This window comes from Plecotus auritus (assembly GCF_963455305.1).
Source record: "Plecotus auritus genome assembly, chromosome: X".
In the NCBI taxonomy this organism is placed as follows: domain Eukaryota; kingdom Metazoa; phylum Chordata; class Mammalia; order Chiroptera; family Vespertilionidae; genus Plecotus; species Plecotus auritus.
This window is the reverse complement of record NC_137784.1, coordinates 13,812,442-13,834,121: the sequence shown is the minus strand read 5'-3', so window position 1 is coordinate 13,834,121 and position 21,680 is coordinate 13,812,442. Positions and strand designations below refer to the sequence as shown.

At 35.2% G+C, this 21,680-nt stretch overlaps 1 protein-coding gene across 8 annotated transcripts in view; it reads right to left on the bottom strand.

Moving 5' to 3' along the window:
* CNKSR2 (connector enhancer of kinase suppressor of Ras 2) overlaps positions 1 to 21,680 on the bottom strand; it is a 271,774-nt gene that overhangs the window by 55,649 nt on the left and 194,445 nt on the right. For all 8 annotated transcript variants that reach the window (XM_080653010.1, XM_080653014.1, XM_080653011.1 and 5 more), the window contains 6 exons: positions 20,548 to 20,596; positions 16,426 to 16,598; positions 13,527 to 13,600; positions 13,170 to 13,241; positions 6,495 to 6,562; positions 359 to 459 (listed from right to left, as the gene is read on the bottom strand). In XM_080653010.1, coding sequence (XP_080509136.1) covers positions 359 to 459; positions 6,495 to 6,562; positions 13,170 to 13,241; positions 13,527 to 13,600; positions 16,426 to 16,598; positions 20,548 to 20,596 — 537 coding nt within the window. The remainder of the gene's footprint in view (positions 1 to 358; positions 460 to 6,494; positions 6,563 to 13,169; positions 13,242 to 13,526; positions 13,601 to 16,425; positions 16,599 to 20,547; positions 20,597 to 21,680) is intronic.

Below are 21,680 nucleotides of genomic sequence, written 5' to 3'. Positions count from 1 at the left end.
TATGGACATGGACAACAGTGTGGTGATTGCAGTGGGGAGGGGATGGGTGGAGGTGGAAGAGGGTATAGGGGGGATAAAGGGTGATAAAAAATAAAATTATATTAAAATAAATAAATAAATACATAAAACTGGTCAGATATTTATTATGCCTGGAATCTGTGGTTACCGTTTCTCTTGATTAAATATTCTTTGTACACTTCAAAAATTTCCCTTATTGCCTTTAGACTCCCTATTTTCTTTCCCCTAAGAAGCTGAGGTCTAACATGCAATTCACCACATATCTTTTTTTTATAAACATACAAAGGGATATTTTAGGTCAAAGAATCTGATGCTGTTTATATTCCTGTTGGTAACTTACAGAGGGAGGCCGCGGGTATGTATCATAGGGTGGCGGAGGACTGTCCTGTTTGGGTGTTGATGGAGTATCTGCTTCTTCCTTGTCACTCTCACTCCAGTAATCTGAAAATTCACACACATGGATATATCAACATTCTATTAAATGTTTCTAGACATATTTTCAGAAACACACAATACCAGCTAACAGAAGGAAGTTTACATTCCACTCCTACACCCTGCTCCCCAACACCCCTTACCCCAGGCCCACCAACTTTTATTTTCACCTGGGTTCTGAGAATGAAGGAAGTGTACAATTAATTAATTCCAACCTCCTTTCAAAGCAAGCAATTGTACATAACCACAATTTTAAGGAGTTAAGAAAAAGACATTGCATAAGCCAAATCAAGTTTAGGGTATTTGAGGTTCCAGACCAAATTATTCTGTAGCTTCAATTAATGAATTACATCACACAATGCCCCTTAAAAATGTACCATTTTATCCTAAAGATGAACACGCAAAGAAAAGTAATACATATATTGCTGTAGATCTCTACAGATATAAACATCTCCAAAAATAATGTTCTCAGTTCTCTTTTCTGGCTTCAATTCACTGGTTATCTAACAATCACTGTTTCCAGAGTCATGCTGACATAAATCTCTATAACACCGCACTCCCACCTCTCCTGGGAAACACATGGCAAACCCTGATTCCTGCCAAATGCAAAAGGGCAAATCTGCTGATGTGGGCTGCAAGCTCCAAACTTCCAGAACTACTTAAAAGGGTAGAAAATGTAAGCTGCTAGACAAAGTGACTTGGCTGACCTCAGGCAAGAGAGAAGGGGGAAAATTCTAAGAGAATATATTAGTTGAATAAAGAAAATACAGCAAAAGGGCAATAATCAGAATCTGTTCCACAAATAACATCTCAACCAACCTGTCATTGCTGGGTTAATTCTTTATCTGATTTACAAGGAAAAACCTAGACGTATTATCCATATGAATTTCAGATGATAAAAGAAGTGAAAAGGTATTAAAACAAAAGTTTCCTTATTCTCTTGAAACTCTAAATCACAAAAGAACCATCAGAAGGCTTGACTAATATTCAGATTTCTGTGAAAAGTCATAGCATATATTTTTACAGGATCCCTCTCCACCTAGGAATTCTCATATTGTAGTATTTTTACATGTTTTCTTGTGCTGCTGATTAACATTTGTAAGTACAGCTAACATTTATTGAGTACTTACTATATGCTGAATAGAAAGTGGTAGAACTAGGATTTCAACTAAGAACTTGCCTTGCTCTAAACCTCAGAGGACTAAGTCACTGGGACTTTTTGTATGACACACTGGGAGTGTATATCTACACTCCTTTAAGCCCCCTCCTCCTGCTGCTTTATAAGTCTGGCTACTGTGAATAGAAATTCTTTAGCAATGGAGATTATTATATTTAGTTCTAAAAATACAAGGACTCCGAACATTCTATTCCTACTGTAATAATTTCCTTTGTGCAAAAGATAAGAGACTAATCTAAATTTGATGTCTGTTTTTTACATTGGATCACACTGGTGAAGGTCAGTGTACTAACACTCCTGCAAATACAAACGGACAGAAATGGACCCAGCAAACGTGGTGAGAAAACCATGAGCTATATACTAGCTATATACTTGAGCAGCTGTAGGTTCAGTTCTTGGCTATAACACTTACCATTTCTGTGCTCTTGTGACGGTTACTTAAACTTTAGGAGTCTGTTTTGTCCTCTATAAAACAGGGCTAATAATAACTACCTTTAAGAGGGGTGTGTGTGTGTATTAAATAAAGTAATATATATCAAGAGCCTTTGAACCTGAAAGCACTCAATAAATTAGTTAGGACTCCTGGTCCACTTTGTAGGTAGCATGCCAGGACAGTCTGACCCAGATCACTTAGGAGATAAATGCCTGGTGTTCATCTTCTTAGACATTAGTTTTTTCTTATAGCAAGTTCTAGCCCTAAAAAGTGAATTTTAGAACTCCGCGGCCTGGGTTGGGTAATTTTGTGGGATCTTGAAATACTACTGGGAAGTCACTGCTGGAGATGAAGGGACTTTGTGGAGGAGATGAAGCACCTCCTCCACATCCCACCCCTAAGCAGTGGGCTTGCCAAGATCACTATGCTTTTACCCTTCCCACTATTCCCAGAAACTGGCACCTCTGCTGAGTTTCTCTTTGACCTTTGCACCTTTGGAGTTTCAAAGAGTCGGCACCTCAAGTGGCTCTTATTAGCACACCGAGAAGAAAATGATCACAATTTTATCAAGATCTCTACAGCTATCACTACAAGTGACATATTTGGGAGAGCCTCTTTCTAATTTTCCCCCAGCTAAATTAGGAAGAACTTTAGTCCACTATTTGATGTAATTCTTGGTTTACTAAAAAGCACCATCAATCTAAAGTTTTCTCGGGTTGCCTAAGAAAAGACTGAAATACCACTTTGCAAATTAACTTTATTTCTTATACTAATCTGTATGACTTTGAGAGAGCACTGCCAGAGAACAGGCTACATGGAAGTTTTAGTCAGACTGTTTTGGGTTTGTGTGGAAAATTACAAGCACACTGTTGCTCAGAGACTGAAACTAGTCTGATTTTCATTCTAAGAGAAACTTAATTAATTTTTCTGAGCTCTCTATTTAGCAGAAAATAGATGGATACTTCAATGTCTCTTGCCGTGAATTCAATTTTATAAGTAACTAATCATAAACAAGCAGTGCCATCACTAGAACAGGAAAATTTCTACATTACTTCTCATGTTGATAGAAAAGGATAATTTGAAAAAAATTGACTTTTTCATCTAGAACTATCAAAGAAATACAATATATTACATTCATTTTTATGTAATTAAAGCTCTGAAAAGACCTAATATGCAATTGAAAAGAATGTGTTATGAATGTCTAACTTGAAGCTGCAAAAATATAGACAAATGATTAGCAGATAATTTGCCAAATTGTGATCTTGGCAGAATTTAGTGTAACCCTGTTTTCTCTAGCACAATGACGAATAATGAAAGAGAACCTCACATCCTTTACACATCTGTAGCTAAAGACAGTAATTCACTAAACTTGTATTTCAGTCAATGAAAGAGTAATGTCTAAGCTGCACTGGGTATTTAAACAGATACAGTGTTTGACAGTTATTCCATTGCATCATTGTGAAATATTCCCAATCCTCAAACAGCTATATTTTGTATGAAGTTTAACTTTGGTACTGAGAATGGCATGCAGGAGATGTCAAATAACTGTAGAGAAGTGTGGAGTAGACACATGCATTCAGTAGTTTTCTATATAGACTACTATTCATGCAGAGGTAGAAGGTCCATGTTTATGAGTTATGTTAGAGTGCCTGAGGAAGGTAGACTTTAAGTGGAAATCCAGATGATTTCAGATTCCAGTTGCACTGCATTACCAAGACAGACTTGAATTGTAACTCTTAGCTTCTGCATATTATTGTCTACCATACTCCAGTGGGCACTAAAGTATATACTCACATGAGAGACCAGGGCAGCATGAATCCATGAAATGAAAACTTTTTTGAGCCTGTATGTATAATAAAACTTACCAGTTCTTTCATCCAAAATGAAATTTGGTCATATAATACCATTACAAAAAAATTCACCAAAATCAAGACCATGCTCAGCTTTAAAGTAATGCCCAGTAATAACATACAGAAGTTAAGCCTGAAAATCCAAGCCTCTATATTCACACAAATTGACTTGTTTCAAAGATTCATTTTACTATCAGTACATTGCCCTAACTTCTAATTTTTCCATCTTAAAAAGATCAGAAATAAATCTATATGCGTCTTTAGAGAACAGTTTTATGTCATTTAAATAAATTTGAAAAGGAAGGCTTATATTTTTTAGCACTCTCACCACAATTTTAAGCCTATAAATGAAGTTGAAGCATGAAAGTGAGGAATAATACTTTCTTAAATTAAAAAAAATTATTGTATTTATTGGGGTGACATTGGCTAATATAAAATTACATAGGTTTCAGGTGTACAATTCTATAGTACATCATCTGTGTCTTTTATTGTGCGTTCACCACCCCAAGTCAAGTCTCCTTCCATCTCCATTTATCCCACCTATATTCTCTTCTATCTCCCCGCAACCACCTTTCCCTGTGGTAATCACTGTACGGCTGTCTGTATTGAATAAACTTTTAACAGTGAAGAAGTGTGGCTCAACAACTGGTCTGGCATTCTTTGTCCTGGCTGGGGTTTGCCTGTGCACACTGATTTGATGAAGATGGCGTCCACATTATTTGTTGAAGTATATATGCTGATTCCACTGCAGGGATGTTTTATTTTGTTATTTCCTTGACTCTACATTTTTCTCATCCTGCGAGAACCAGTTTAGATAATGGAGCCAACAGAAAGCCTATCCCCCTACTCCCCATCTGGAAGGAGTCTCTCCAGTGTCATAGTCATGCAACTTGATTACATTTTATTTTCTGTATTGTATGAAGAATGTCCTTTATACTAGAATTCAATGTAATATCAGGCATGATGAGTGCCGATTTCACCTTGATATAATTAGAGTGCTACCTAGTGGGAGGCCTTACACAGAAACACTTAATATTGAATAAAATACCTTCTCTCCTTCTCCACCGCCAACATTCTGATCACTTTCTCCAGCAAGTATTTCTTCATTAATCTTATCTCCTTCTCAGGCTTTAATTTTTTTTGCATCTCCTTAGCAAATTTTAATCAGTTGTATATTATGCAAAAATTAGCACTGATGTACTTTATGTTGCTGTTTAATTTTTCTTAAGCAATTTCAAGTGTGTACTTTTGAGATCCTCAACAAGATGATAAATTCCCATTGGCAGGAACCATATGTTGCTATTTCTTTGAAATCTCCTGCCCTATCTTCTCACCCTGCACCTCTCTACCCACCCCTTTCTCTCACCCCGTGATTCTAAACCAGGGATTGGTAAACTATGGCCTGGAGGACAATGAGGAGCTCTGCGTGTGTTTATAGGGGCCTGTGAAATAAGAATGGGTTTTACATTTTAAATGGTTAAAAAAACAGCAAAAGAAGAATATCTTTTGAAAGGTAAAACATGATACGAAATTCAATCCTAGCGTCAACAAATAAAACTTGATTGGAGCACAGCCATGCCCCTGCACATGCTTACAGCTGCTTTCATATTGCAACAGCAGAGTTGAGTGATTGTGACAGAATCTTTATGGCCTGCAAAGCCTAAAATATTTACTATTTTGGTCTTTACAGAAAGTTTGCTGCCTCCTGCTCTAAACGTTTGTTAACAGATTAGTTTTAGGATCTGGTTATCTTTTTTACTAGTAGATCTCTCTAACCTCTAGTTTTCAGGTGTTTTGAAAAGTTTTGGCTGTGGTTTTTACTCTGAGAGGAAACAAAAGGCTTTTAGAATCTCCACATCAACAAACAGGTTATACCCACTGAACACACAACTATAACTATGTTTGTATATGTATCAGTCTGTGGAATTCTTTCAACTTTAGGATGTCTCAAAATTTTAAAAAAAACTAAGCTTTCAAGCGATGTACAGCAAATACTTTTTGGGAAACGTGATGCCACCTCAGAGTGGTGACCACAGCTTTTGTTAAGATTTCAGTTCTGCATAATGACATTGTGGTTCATAAATCTGAGGTCATTACCAAGGCAAGTTCCATAAAAATCATAGAGTAACATAGTAACAGAACTGAAGAACATAACCAAATGTGATAATTTATAGAAGAAGAGATCATTCGCCTGAGCTCTTAGCATAAAAAGTCACTTAAATTCTAAGTGACTACTAAACAGAAAAAAACAACCAAGGAGCAGAATTGGGTCAATATACAGAACGAATTACAGACATTTTAATTTTTAATATTTTTTTTTCTTTCATGGGAAGTAGACTGAGGGAGTTGGTAACAAAAAGAATAGAACTTCATATTTGCTGCTCCAAAAATTTTAGTGTTTATTCCCTATCTGTTTAATTTATTAAACTTACCTATACGGTGCTATGGTTTGTATTCAAAGTACTAGTACTCAAAAGAGAAACAACCACAAACTAACATATGCATTTTCTGTCAAATGATAGCAGTGAATCACTACAGAATAACAGCAAGAAAAAAAGCAATTGAAGAAAAAGTATTCCTTTACCTTGTTCTTGCTTAATCCTCTCTCTTTCTGCATATCCTGCAGTCAGCATATTGATTCTGTTAAGCCATCTGAAAAAAAAATTAAAATCAGAAGCATTGTGACTTAATTTCTTATACTTCTTAGAAATATTTATTTTAAGATGCCTAAGAATATATGGAAAGGAGAAACCAAGATGGCGGCATAGGTGAACACCTAAACTGCTGCCTCGCTCAACAATTTCAAAACTACAACTAAAGACAAAACGGACATCATCCAGAGCCACAGAAAGGTTGGCTGAGTGGAAATTCTACAATTAGAAGGAAAGAGAAAAGCACACTGAGACTCAGAGGTGCTGCAGGAGGCAGAGGTACTGAGACGTGCGTGCATAGAGGACTGGCAACTGAGTGTGCGGCTGGCTTTCTCAAGCAGGAGGGAGACAAAAGCTCCTGACTGCACTGAACTCCAGTTCCGGGTGAGACTCTGGGGACCCAGACTCATTCGGGGAGAAACTGGACTGTCTGGCAGTGGGCAAAACTCGAGGGCGGCTTAATCTCAGAGGTGCTTGCAGCGATTACCATGGGACACTGAGACACAGGGGCCTATTAGGGCAGGGCTGATGGGAAACCAAGGCTGTCTGCTCTGCCCTGAGACTCCACCCCATCCAAACTCAGCACAGAGGCTTTTGCAATTTTGCAAGTCTTGTCTCATAAGGGTGTCTCCAGCACAGAAGTTCTCCCAGCATAGACACAGCTGATCCTCACAGCCAATTGGCCTGGAGGTCAATGCCTCCCGGTGATACCAACAACAATCAAGGCTTAACTACAACAAGACTGTGCACACAGCCCACAAAGGGGTGCACCAAGAGTGTCCACCTCAGGTAACTGGGGAGACTGAGCCACTGGGCCCTATAGGACACCTAGCACACAAAGCCACTCTATCAACTCAGGGAAGAAGCCAAAATGCAGAGACAAAGAAACAGATCACAAATGAAAGAAATGGAGGAAAGCAAATGACTGGATATAGAGTTCAAAACCATGGTTTTAAGGTTTTTCAAGAATTTTCTAGAAAAGGCCAATAAATTTAGTGAGACCTTCAAGGATATGAAAAAGGACCAACTAGAAATTAAGCATACACTGACTGAAATAAAAAATATTATACAGAGATCTAACAGCAGACTACAGGATCGCAAGAATCAAGTCAAAGATTTGAAATACAAAGAAGCAAAAACCACTCAACTGGAAAAGCAAAAAGAAAAAAGAATCCAAAAATATGAAGATAGTGAAAGGAGCCTCTGGGACAACTTCAAGCATACCAACATCCAAATTATGGGGGTGCCAGAAGAAGAGAGAGAGCAAGATACTGAAAACCTATATGAAGAAATAATGACAGAAAACTTCCCCACCTGGTGAAAGAAATAGACTTACAAGTCCAGGAAGCACAGAGAACCCCAAACAAGAGGAATCCAAAGAGGACCACACCAAGACACATCATAATTAAAATGCCAAGAGCAAAAGACAAAGAGAGAATATTAAAAGCAGCAAGAGAAAAACAGTTAGTTACCTACAAGGGAGTACCCATACGATTGTCAGCTGATTTCTCAACAGAAATTATGCAGGCCAGACGGGAGTGGCAAGAAATATTCCAAGTGATGAATAGCAAGAACCTACAACCAAGATTACTCTACCCAGCAAAGCTATCATTCAGAATTGAAGGGCAGATAAAGAGCTTCACAGTTAAGAAAAACCTAAAGGAGTTCATCACCACCAAACCAGTATTATATGAAATGCTGAAAGGTATTCTTTAAGAAGAGGAAGAAGAAGAAAAAGGTAAAGATAAAAATTATGAACAACAAATACATATCTATCAACAAGTGAATCTAAAAATCAAGTGAATAAAAAATCTGATGAACAGAATAAACTGGTGAATATAATAGAATCAGGGGCATAGAAAGGGAGTGGACTGACAATTCTCGGGGGGAAAGGGGTGTCGGGGGTGCGGGAAGAGACTGTACAAAAATCGTATACCTATGGATGAGGACAGTGTGGGGGGTAGGGGCAGAGGGTGGGGTGGGAACCGGGTGGAGGGGAGCTATGGGGGAAAAAAGAGGAACAATTGTAATAATCTGAACAATAAAGGTTTGTTAAATTATAAAAAAAGAATATATGGAAAAATCCTACATAAAAGATGTGTTCTTTGCTACTCTTGACACATGACGACTTCAATTAGTTATAATTTGCTATAGTGCAAATTGCTCCCACACCAAAGGTGCTATTTTAATAGAAAAGTCTTGGGAAAACCTATTAATGTCTGCAACATAAAGGATTTTGAGATGAACAAAACCCTATTAACTCTGTTATTCCAATGTAGAAGCATTCCAACTAATTCTGTTGTTTTATTTCTTCAGAAGAAATGCTTCTTTAGAAACACGTAAACAATATCAGATATAAGTTGTCCTAATAAGGAAAAAAGTTGTGGACCTTGACCGTCAAAATAAATTTCACTATGAAATACTAAGTGTCGTTGAAGCTCTTTTAAGTTTAATGATCCAAAGGGAAACACATCTTGGGAGTACTTCAGACATTTGTCTCTAAGTACAAGGGTATTAGGTTTTCCAAAGACAAAATGAGCATATACAAATTTAACCTCTGCTTAGACCCTGAAAATTTATTTCCATGAATAATAGTAACTTAAAAATAAATCTTAGTTCTCCCCAATTGGTGTGTCTCAGTGGCTGGGTGTTAACCCATAAATCAGGAGGTCAAGGTCAGGACACAGCCCTGGGTTGTGCCCTCAGTCTCCAGTAGGGGGTGTGCAGGAGGCAGCCAATCGATGATTCTCATCATTGATGTTTCTCTCCTTTTCCCTTTCTCTCTCTGAAATCAATAAAAACATTAAAAAAATAAATCTTAGTTCTTTTCTCTTTCAGTAGTGCTGCTGTTGCCAATGCAGGGGACTGCCTGAAGTAAATCACTATTTCAATTTCCATCTTTTGTTCCACCAGGTCTCTCCCTGTGTTCATTATTCCAACTGTTTACACTGTATCAGATTAGCAAATCCCAAAATCTTTAAACTGATCTGACAAGTTCCCATTGGTTATTATGAGCTATGGTCCATATACTTTCCAAAATCAGAAATTAAATAAGAATCCATCTTGCAAATTACCTTGAGTAAATTGGAATCACTAGTATGGCTAACATCATCCAATTGTGGAATAATCTGATTGAGATACATTTCTGAGAAAAAGTTGTGTTTCAAAACTTTTTCTCCTAACAGGTTATCTCCTTTGTTAAGTGGAAGATTACATTCTTTAAAATGACTCATATAATGCATCATTTATGCTAAGTGGTGTTAAATGTGCATCAGATACTTAGAATACCTTGAAAACGGAGGAAAGTTGTGTTCTTAATAGACAAAAAAATCACACCCATGGCAATTTAAGTTTTAATTTTATGAATAAGTCACTTAAAGCCCAACTTTATTTTGATGAAACCTACAATGTAATTATCACCTCAAGTGTGTTTAGAAAGTTAATAAGGGATTAGAGCAAAATGGAATAAAATAAAGATTGATCAAATGAATTCAACAGCATGGTATACACACACCATACTTCAGAAAATTATAAACTGTAAGTCAAAAAGTTAACATCATGACAAATAACCTTTTAAAAATGATGTAATCATTAGTAAAAGGTCAAAATTAAAATCTAGTCTAGGTCATTTGAAGGGTTTGAATTTGTATTACAAGGCAAATCTTAGCACTCTTAGGAAAAATTGCTCTGGGTTTTTTTGGGTGAAAATGAAGATTATACCACTAAAGGAGTATTTATTATTACATTTTAATTTAGTACCTCATATTTACTACTTTTTAAAATATCACTGAAATTTCATTTTATCAGAAGTCTAAAGAACAATAAGGTCTTTATAAAATGAATCAGGAAACTAAAAAAGAGGATTCCTTCATTGTTCAGTTCTACATTTATTAAGTATCTGCTATATGCTGCATAATGAGTTATGGGGGTACAAAAATGAATAAGACATACTTTTTGCCTTCAATGAGCTCCAGAACTGCTAAATTTCATAAAACAATTGAAAAATTAAACTACTTTTACAAATAAAATTGCTGTTCATAATAAACACTATTAAGAAAGTGTGTAGATGAACTCAGGTCACAAAAAGCTGAGCAATACACAAATGTTGGTACAATCTTAGATAAACTTGTCCTTAAGACCTCATCTAGAAGCATCTAACCTATACATGTGTTGCAGTTATGATTTTCTATTTACAGGCTCTTATGAACAACATATATATTTGCATTAAATAAGTCAAGAAATGTTTATTCAGAGCCTATGTGTGCCAGATAGTGTTCGAGGCACTGAGAAAATAGATAAACAAAACAAAGCGTTTGCCTTCATATTTATATCTTAGGAGGAAGACAGACAACACTTGGGAATACAAATAAACATATGTCAAGTAGTAGCAAGTGTATTCAAAAAAACACAAGCTAAGAAATAGAATGTCAAAATGCCAGGGACAGGGGGAGGCTGTTGTTTTAAAATGAGGTGGTCAGGGGTTCAAGCACTGAATTTAGAATATTCTCAAACACATTGATGGGGAAGTTCTTTAATATTATATCTAAGTCCAGTACCTTACCATATCACCAGTGCTAAAAATAAGAAGATACAGGTAAGGGGATATTGCGTCTACAGTGAACAATCCAATGAGGCTGTCAATAGCTGACAGAGAATAATGTATCTAGAGAGAAAAAAGAGTAAGAACCATGGGGAAAAATGTAGAGATAATAACCAAAGAGAAGTTAGTGAGTCCTCACAAGTACAAGGGCATATGTGCTGACATGAGAAATATATAAGCCAAATGAATTCAGTAACTAAGACTCAGAACACTTGAGAAACAAGATGTTTTGTCCCCCCCCCCCACATGGACTTCACACAGAATGGAAATACTTTTTTAATCTTTCAATACTCATTTATTTTTTAAAAACATGTTTTTATTGATTTCAGAGAGAGGAAGGGAGAAGGAGAGAGATAGAAACATCAATGATGTGAATGAACATTTTTTATTTTGAAAACAAGGAGAAAACACTCTCTAAAATTCTGGTTGCCTAGCATGAGATTTCAGGAATGGTAACGTATTCATTAATAGAACATTATGGAAACTACATTAAAGGTTTAGTTGTCTTATCAATAATGAAAGATTTTATCAACCATCTTCAATACCTTTCTTTGTCATTTCCTTGTATTCATATCCTTGCTTTGGAAAAACCATGCCTGTATTACCAGTGTCAAAGAACAAGATTAATAAGACTCTAAATTATACTCTCCAAAACAAAGGAAAATGGACAGATAAATAAAAAAGCACATTAAGTGTTCATTTAGTGTGTTTAAGCACATTGTAAACTGCACCATTTTGTGGTTAAAATATTTGGATACCAAGTTTTTAGAGATACACAAAGAAAGGTAAATGGGGCAAGAGCCCAAAGTATATAAAAAGAATCTATATTGCGAGTGAATATTATATAGCACTTATAACTTAGTAGGCCTCTATGTGTGATTATTTGCTCCTCATAAAAGTCTTATTGGTGAAAATGGTTATTATCTCCATTATTAAAAAGGGTTAATACCCGTCACAGAGAGGTTAAGTTCTATGTCCAAGGTCACAGAATAGTAAGTAGGAGAGCTAGGCTTTGGACAGTCTGGTTCCAAAGTCCATGCTCTTGACCACTTTATATAATCACCTTAACTATCTGCATATATATAATATGTTCTACCTGTTGAAGACCTAGAAAGGGAAATATTGCCATCTTCAATCCAATTTTTATATATCTAGAAAAGGGAGTGGTGAAAGGATCAAATTCATAAAAGCTAAAGTAGAAACACAAAGCGGAATGTTAAAGATGATGGAAAAAATATATAGAGATTTTTTCTCAGAGCCATCAATTAATCAAGTAGCCATCTAATCATTTGGCTGTATAATCCTGTCCAGCGACAGAAGGTGTCAGAAAGAAATACAAGCTTTGCTTAGGCATGAATTATTGAGATGGATATTCTGTCATAAATACTCAAACCTAGGAAAGTCAGCTTTTTTTGTGGGGATATTTTTTTTCTCTCACCTAGGAGTAAATTTGAAGACCTATTCTTGAAATGGACTTTAAAAAATATTTTCTGCCCCAGCCTGTTTGGCTCAGTGGATGGAGCATCAGCCCGCAGACTGAAGAGTCGTGGGTTCGATTCTGGTCAAGAGCATATACCTTGGTTGCAGGCTCCATCCCTGGCCCTAGTTGGGTGTTGCAAGAGGCAACTAATTGATATATCTCTCTCACATGGATGTATTTCTCTGTCTCTCCCCGTCCCTTATACTCTCTCTAAATCAATGGGAAAAATATCCTCGGGTGAGGAATAACAATAAAAAATAATAAAATTTAAAAAATTGTATTAGCAGTGTTTTTTTTTTTCTTTTTTTTGCCTATAGGTGGATTCTGGCATATTTTTGGTAAACTTGACAGTCAATGAGTTTACTTGGACTTTTTATTGCTGTCCTTTAAAATTAGGTTGGCTACATTTTATTTTAAACTTGGTTGATCTAGAAACTTCAGTGACATTATCTAAGTATTAACGTGGAAAACTCAGAATCCTAAGCCTTACTAACTTTGTAATTATTTTGAAATTTAAGTACACTTTACCTGTTCATATCATCAAGATGTTCAGCAGCAAAATAAAAGCTTTTGATTTTAGGATGACAGGCTTTGAATGCACTGCAAAAGAAAACAAAGTACATTTATTTTATTTCAAATTGGGAAATAGATTAGAACATAATCATTTTAATGGGTAAAATTACCTCAACAATCTAACCTGAGTTCACATATATAATGCTTCTGCCATGATGACAGAAATCAGTAAAAAATCCAATTTTCTGCTCACAAAATGCTTTCTTATTACCTCAATTTGAAAGCATTAGACAAGCAGCCTATAATTTAAAAGCTAGAAAAAGTTTAAAAAGCTTTCCCTTTTCTCCCTCTCCCGAAATGAAATGAACTTACTATTTCTTGCGGCATTCACTGGCTCTATCAATTTTAAATTCAGGCAGACTGATGAATCCTTCTGCTTTTTCATCCTAAAAAGATAACATTCTTGTTTAGGATATTATATATAAAGGTTTGAAGCTACTATATAAGTAGGCTTTAAATATCTATAGTAATAAATCTGTCCATTTAATTCTTAAATTTTACATTTTAGAGATTAGAATTCCATTCTTATCTGTTACATTCCATTAAATTAAAGGTACATTTTGGAAATTTTGAATACTATAAATTAAAATATATATTGAAAAATTTTAAAATCTTTTTTACATTAAAATGAAGACAGGAAATTCTTTTTTAAGCATATACATCTTATTTAATAAAACTGAAATATGGTTTATAAGTAATTTTCTAATCTGATGCATATAAACTTTAACAACATATAAAATAACTTTAGTCCACATTTACAATTCATAATTATCTATGATATTTAACGTTCAGATATAAAGTATAGGTAAGTTTACTAACTCAATTCCTTTTCTGCCTCCAAAGAAATCTCTCATCAACCTAAATTAAATAACTATTTTGTGTATTCAATATTTTACAAACAAAATAGGTTAATTTAATCTTCAAATATATGACTTGGTATATATGCTATATGCAAAGGTTATTTTTCACTTGGAAAATTAAATGAATTCTATAAAATCCTCCTATCTCTAATGAGGGATGAAAAAACAAGATAGAAGTATTATCCAAAATTTTACAGTAGATACAAAGGATCCCAACTATGCTAACACTGACTTTGGCTAAACCCTTTCATTGTTGTCCCTTTCATGCTCATGACCACGCTCTTCAGACTTTTACTCTCCCGAACTTTGATCCGTGCTGTACCAGTTCATTCCTTCTTATATTTCAAGTTTAAGTAAGATTAAATCCTCATTTACGATCTCAAAGAAAAAACAGACCTTCAATCCTTTTACTGTGTGTGTTTGTACACATGTTAAACTTTAAAAATTGGTTTAACTGATAGTGACTAAAATGTTTGTGTTATTAAAAAAGCAATATTATAACTTTCTCAATATTTGATTTTTTTTCTTCAAATCTTAGGGTAGATACAATAGTCTCGGATCTCTTTTTTCAATTTTGATTTCCCTTGTTACCCTGATGTCTTTAATGTAAAATGTTTAAATGTTGAACAATTTAAAGTATTTTGGGGGTAGTTATTATCTTCTCATAATGATATGATGAGGAACTTTTATATTACTCCTAATAATGTCATACAAGGGTATTTCGTGGAATGTATACTATGGAATTATTCACTCACCTCTTACAAGGCTAACACAGTAACAATAACTCTCTGACTGAAATTTAGCTACTGTTCAAGAAAAAGTGGCCACAATTTTTTTTATCACTTGAACTGTTAAAGATAGAATATAATTTATCACATAGCAGACAAATCTACAGGTGATCTTAAAATAAAAAGAGACATAGAAAACACTATATTTTGATAATGCTTGATTGGCATATATATATATATATATATATATATATATATATATACACACACACACACACACACACACACACACACACACACTCTAAGTGAAAATGTAGGTAAAATTATGGTCTGTTTAGTATATCTAATATAAGACACACATAATTATGTGATTGCCAGAAAGAATATTAAAAGTAAATAATTAAATCCTTCTATATAGTTAATAGAGACATTTATATTAAATAGCAAGATAGTAATTCAAGATTTCAAAAATGAAATATGCCAATTTGAAAAGTATTACTAGTAGTATATGTTTATTGAGTACTTAGTATGTACTAAACATTGGTGTAAGTGTACTGATTCTTTTCATCCATATGAGAGCTCAGTGACCTAGGCACTATTATTATTCCCTTTTTTTGCAGAAATGGAAACTAAGGCACAGTAACTCAGGCAGTGTTAAGTCTACCCTCTTACACATAACCTAATATAAAATAACATCATAACAGCCTGTCTAGGGAACAAAAAAATTCTCTACATACTGGATATTATAATCATAGGCATAATAATTTTAAACTACATTTCAAAAATCAATTTTCGAATACAAATTGAATAATGTTTTAACAGTATTCATATGTCTATTTAGCCACTATATTTCATTAAACCATGTACATTTTTTGAGAAAACAAGTTAACAGTAGAAAATATTGTTAACAAACATAATAAGGTGAGCTGATAGATGGCTATGGCAAAGAAATCAAAGAAAACATAGTAGTGTAAAGGAAATATCAATGAGGAAGGTATATTCTTGTATATCTGTTGTGATATGTGATAGATTGTGATATAATTATTCTGGATATAAATTTGTTTACTACAAATGAGTCAGGAAATCATAAAAAACAATTTAAATGTATTATATACACACCCCAATTGTGCCAAATAAAGTGAATACTTGCAGATTTTCAAAACCAGTCTACCAGTTCATTTTTTAAAGAAAAACTAAAATAAATTCTGGTGATACTAATCTATTAAAATTACTAAAGGACGTCCTCACTTCTCCAGAAAAAATTTAAAACTTCGAACAAAACAAGACATTTAAAAGTCTATATCAAATTTATATATATAATCATTTAAATTAAACAACTGCTTTAATTGGCTTGGTATTTTTAATTAGATATACAAAACTACTTTTTATGGGTTTCAGATTTGTAGCTTCATTAGAAAAAAATGACACAACTATCTTTATAGAACCCCAAAATGTAACTATTTTAAGAAGTCTTAAATATTTTCTAATGAAAAATAACTAGCAGAAATCTCCTGAATTTAGCCTTAAGGTGATTACATGATTTTAAAATATAAGTTTCAAAATGGTGATTCTTTTGGTTAAAGATAGAGAATGTATGGGTAAACAAAATATGCTTTGTCTTACCTCCTCATTAATATACCAATATAGGGATGCATCCTTAAGGACAAACCAATATTTCTTCCATTTCTGTGAAAAATAACTCTTTGCATCTTTCTTCTTCCAAAGCCAGCCCTCACAGTCACCACGGCCGAGATCTTTGCAAGAAATTCGTCTTTTGCTCTTGCCAGCTATAGGACCTAAAGATAATAGTGGGTAAAAATGTTCTTTAAATTTTATACAGGTTTTGAGGTAGAAGATTAATTTATAGATCTCAAAAAATCAGTCTGAGTACTTAACCTTAAAAATTCTTGTTTTCACATTGCATTAAAATAAAAAATACGAAAATATTTAATACCATTTCCCTCATGTAAGTGACATACAATTTAATAAAAAATGAGTAATTCGATCTAAGATTGCAGGGGAGTAGGTGGAAGTTACATTTGCCTCCTCTCAGGACCAAATCGAAATTATAACTAAATAATAGAAACAGCAACCTGAATAACCCACTGAAGACTTGCTGAACAGAAGACTTATAACTAAGGATTTACAGAAGAAGCCACATCCAGATAGGTAGGAAGGGTGGAAATGTGCAAAGGGCTGGCCTTGTACCCACATGTGGTGGTTGAGATCTCAGCTGCAAAGGTTCCCCCCCGAGGAGCAACGTGTCTCAACCCCATGCCAGGTTCCACAGCCTGAAGCACCAGTGCAGGGAAGAGTGTTCCACAGAATATCTGCTGTGAAAATCAGTGGGGATTTCACCTGCCAGGTTAAGATCTGAGACTGCTAATATCCAGGTGCACTCTTAAAGGGTCAGCTTACAAAATCACGTTCACAGGCACTCACCCTGGGCAGAACTGCCCAATACACAGAAACAAATACAGAGAGGCAGCCAAAATGGGGAGGCAAAGAAACATGCCCCATATGAAAGATCAGGAGATAGATACAGAAAGAGAACTAAAAGAAACGGAGGAAAGCAATCTACAAGATACAGAATTCAAAACAATTGTTATAAGAAAACTCAAGGAACTTAGGGAAAGACTGCATGAACTCAGTGAGAACTTAAAGAGATAGTAAGCATAAAAAAGGACGCAGAAACCACAAAAAAGAATCAGTCAGAAATGAAGAATACAATAACTAAAATAAAGAATACACTAGAAGGAATCAATGGCAGGTTAGATAAAGCAGAGGATCAAATCAGCAATTTGGAAGACAAGGTAGCAGAAACACCCAGTCAGAAATTGATTGCATTTTATACACCAATAATGAACAATCAGAAAGGGAAACTAAAAACACCCCCCCCAAAACACCAAAAAAAACCAAACAAAAAAACACCATCCCATTTACAATTGCATCAAAAAATTCCTAAGAATAAATTCAACCAAGTAACAGACCTGTATTCAGAAAATTATAAGACAACAAAGGAAGAAGATACAAATAAATGGAAGCATATACCATGCTCATGGAGGGGAAGGATTAACATCATTACAATGTCCATACTACCCAAAGCAAGCTATAGATTTTAAAAAAATTACTATCAAAATATCAATGGCATTTTTTCCCCAGAACTAGAACACATAATACAAAAATTTATATGAAACCACAAAAGACCCCTAATAGCCATAGCAATGTTGAGAAAGAAAAAGGAGGAGGAATCACACTACCTGATATCAAACTATACTACAAGGCTATAGTAATGAAAACAGCATGGTACTGGTATACAACACACATACGTAGATCAATGGAACAGGATACAGAGCCCAGAAATAAACCCACACTTACATGTTCAGTTAGTCTATAGCAAAGGAGGCAAGAACATACAATGGGGTAAAGACAGTGTAATCAATAAATGATGTTTGGAAAATTGAACAGATACATGTGGAAAATGAAACTAGACCACCTTCCTACACTAAATACAAGAATAAACTCAAAATGGATTGAAAACTTAAAGACTTGAAACCATAATACTCATAGATTAAAGCATAGCCAGTGAACTCTCTGACATTTTCCTTAGCAATATTTTTTTCAGTGTACTCCAGGCAAGGTTAAAAAAATAAAAAAATTGGACTATATATAACTAAAAAAGTTTTTGCACAACAAAAGAAGCCATCAACAAAACAAAAAGACAATGTCCTGAGTGATAGAAGAAATATGGCAATGATATATCTGATAAGTGAATATTCAAAATTTATAACTCATAAAACTCAACACCAAAAAAAAAACCCAAAACAAAAAAACACAACAACTAGCAATCCAATTAAAAATGGGCAGAATATCTGAATAGACACTTCTCCAAAGAGGACATACAGATGGCCAAGAGACATATAAAAAGACACTCAACATTACTAATCATCAGAGAGATGCAAATTAAAATCACAATGAAAAATCACCTCACACCTGCCAGAATGGCTACCATCAAGTAATCAACAAACAACAAGTGCTGGTAAGGATGTGGAGAAAAGGAAACCCTAGTATTAGTACACTGCTGGTGGGAATGCAGAGACTGTGGAAAACAGTATGGAGATTCCTCAAAAAATTAAAAATGGAACTGCCATTTGACCCAGTGATCCCACTTCCGGGAATATATCCTAAGAATACCAAAATACCAATCAGAAAGAATATGTACACTCCTATGTTCATAGCAGCATTATTTACAATAGCTAAGATCTGGAAACCGCCCAAGTGCCCATCAGTAGATGATTGGATAAAAAAGCTGTGGTACCTTTACACAATGGAATACTATGCAGCTGTAAAAAAGAAGGATTTCTTACCCTTTGAGACAGCATGGATGGACCTGGAGAGTATTATACTAAGTAAAATAAGCCAGTCAGAGAAAGAGAAATATCACATGATCTCACTTATATATGGAATCTAATGAACAAAATAAACTGATGAACAAAATAGATCCAGAGACATTGAAGCATGGAACAGACTGACATCTCAGAGGGAAGGAGAGGAGGCAGGAAGTGGTTAAGCAAAGAAGTTATGCATTTGTGCATAGCCCATGGACACAGATAATAGTGTGGCAAAGGCCTGGGGTGGGGTGGGAGCCAGGTGGAGGGGGGCATGGGAAAATGGGGGATATCTGTAATACTTTCAACAATAAAAATAAGTTTAAAAATTAAAAAACGGAACTTCTTTATTATCCAGAAATTCCACTTCTGGGAATATATACAAATACCCCTGTATTCATTACAGTGTTATTTAAAATAGCTAATATAAGGAAGCAACCAAGTGCCCATCAATAGACGAGTGGATAAAAATGTGGTGGCACATATACACAATGGAATATTACTTGCCCATAAAAAAGAATAAAAGCTTACCCTTGCAACAGCATCAATGGACCTACAGTGTATTATGCTAAGTGAAATAAGTCAGTCAGAGAAAGATACATACCATATGATTTCATCTACGGGGTAGGCAAAAGTAGGTTTGTAGTTGCATTGAGACATTCTTTTGAGTTAATGAAGCTATTATAATAATAACAACAACCTGCATGTCTTTTTCCATATGCACAACTGTAAACCCACGTTTGCCCACACCTGTATATGTGAAATCCAAAGAGCAAAATGAATAAAGAAACTAAATAGGAACAGACTCATAGATATAGAGAACATTTTGATGTTGCCACAGGGGAGGGGGTTTTGGGGCTGGGTGAAAAAGATGAAGGGATTAAGAACTACAAATTGATAATCACAAAACAGTCATGGGGATGTAATGTACGTCATAGGGAATATAGTAAATAATATGGCAACAATTATGTACAGTGCCAGATGGGAACTTAAAATATTGGGGGGACCACTTTGTAAAAGTATATGATTGTCTAACCACTATGCTGCATATCTGAAACTAATAGAAAATAATACTGTATGTAAAATGTAATTAAAAAATTAAAAATATATAAAATTAAAAACAAACAAAAAAAGAAGTGTGTAACCCCAGTATGAAAACCTGTCGAGACCATTCTTTGCAAAAGGCACCTTGTATCACAATGGACCTGAAGGAGAAGCTGGTCTCAGCAGCGTTTGCTAGGGGGCTGTGCTTTTCTAATCCACACTGGTCTCAGGCAAGAGAGGATGGGTCAAGTGTGCTGGGTATCATCACAGTGCAATCCAAGCAGGTATGTTTCATTTCCTTTCCTTTTCTTACCTTTGTTTTTCTTCTTTGATTTATGCTGCAGGGAGGACTGCTGAAATGTCTGAAATCAAAGATAGGGAAGAATGTTATCAGATAGGGTGCCGTCTGGAGCACCATCATAGTGTGCAGAACTCTCAGGACCTGAATGTTGACTCTGAAACCTGGTCAGAGAAATTACTTTCTTTTTCCAAAGCCTCAAAAAAAAATTCATGTATATCATGCCATTCAATTTTCTAATCTGGAAAGCAGAAGGGGATATTATCATTGTCCTTATTTTGTAGCAGAGAAAGCGGGGCACAAAACAGTGGTGAAACTAAGGGCTCTTATACTGTATATGCACAGCCCTACTTTATACCTCTTAACAGGGTTTATTTTGCTTTCCCAGACAAGATCTCACTTGATTCTCACAAAAATCTTACTAAGTAAGCAGGCAAACATGACTATTTCTTTTTACTTAGAAGTTTATTCTATTACACACACCACCATCACCTACTGAGCTCCTAGGTACTCTCCTTGGCCACTAAATATTTCAGCACTTGGATCATCACTTTCATCTCACACCTACTTCTCTCACTGTTATCGGTGACTAATCTTCATGCAGGCGATGCCAGCACCTTGGCTCTTCAGTCCCGCATCTCCAATGATCTTTATTTCTCCACTCCTTGGCTATCCACTGCCATGACCGTATGTTATCTTAAGCATATTCGAACCGCTACCTCCATTATCTGTTTTTCATAGTCTAATAACCCCAACTCAGCAATTTTTAGAAAATGTTCCTCTGAGGTATCCAATTCATTCACATCACCACACGTTTGGGCCTTTCTCTTCTTCCTCTTGATTTCCAGAGGACATCACTATAGTGACTCCCTTGAATCATGCTCCCAGCATTACTTTCCTGGCTAAACAACCAGCTCAGTAAAACCTGTCTGTTTACTCCATGCTAAATGCCAGAACAGCTTAATTTCTTAATAGAAAAACCCACAACTGCATTGACTGCTCTAGTCTTCAAATAAATCACTGGTTCCAGTCAGTCTACTAAGCTATATTGTTTACTGGTGTAATAAGGTTGATTATGTTCATATGATTAGCTAGCTAACAGGGTACAGAGATATCACATGTAATTTTAATTCACAGATAATCTTTCA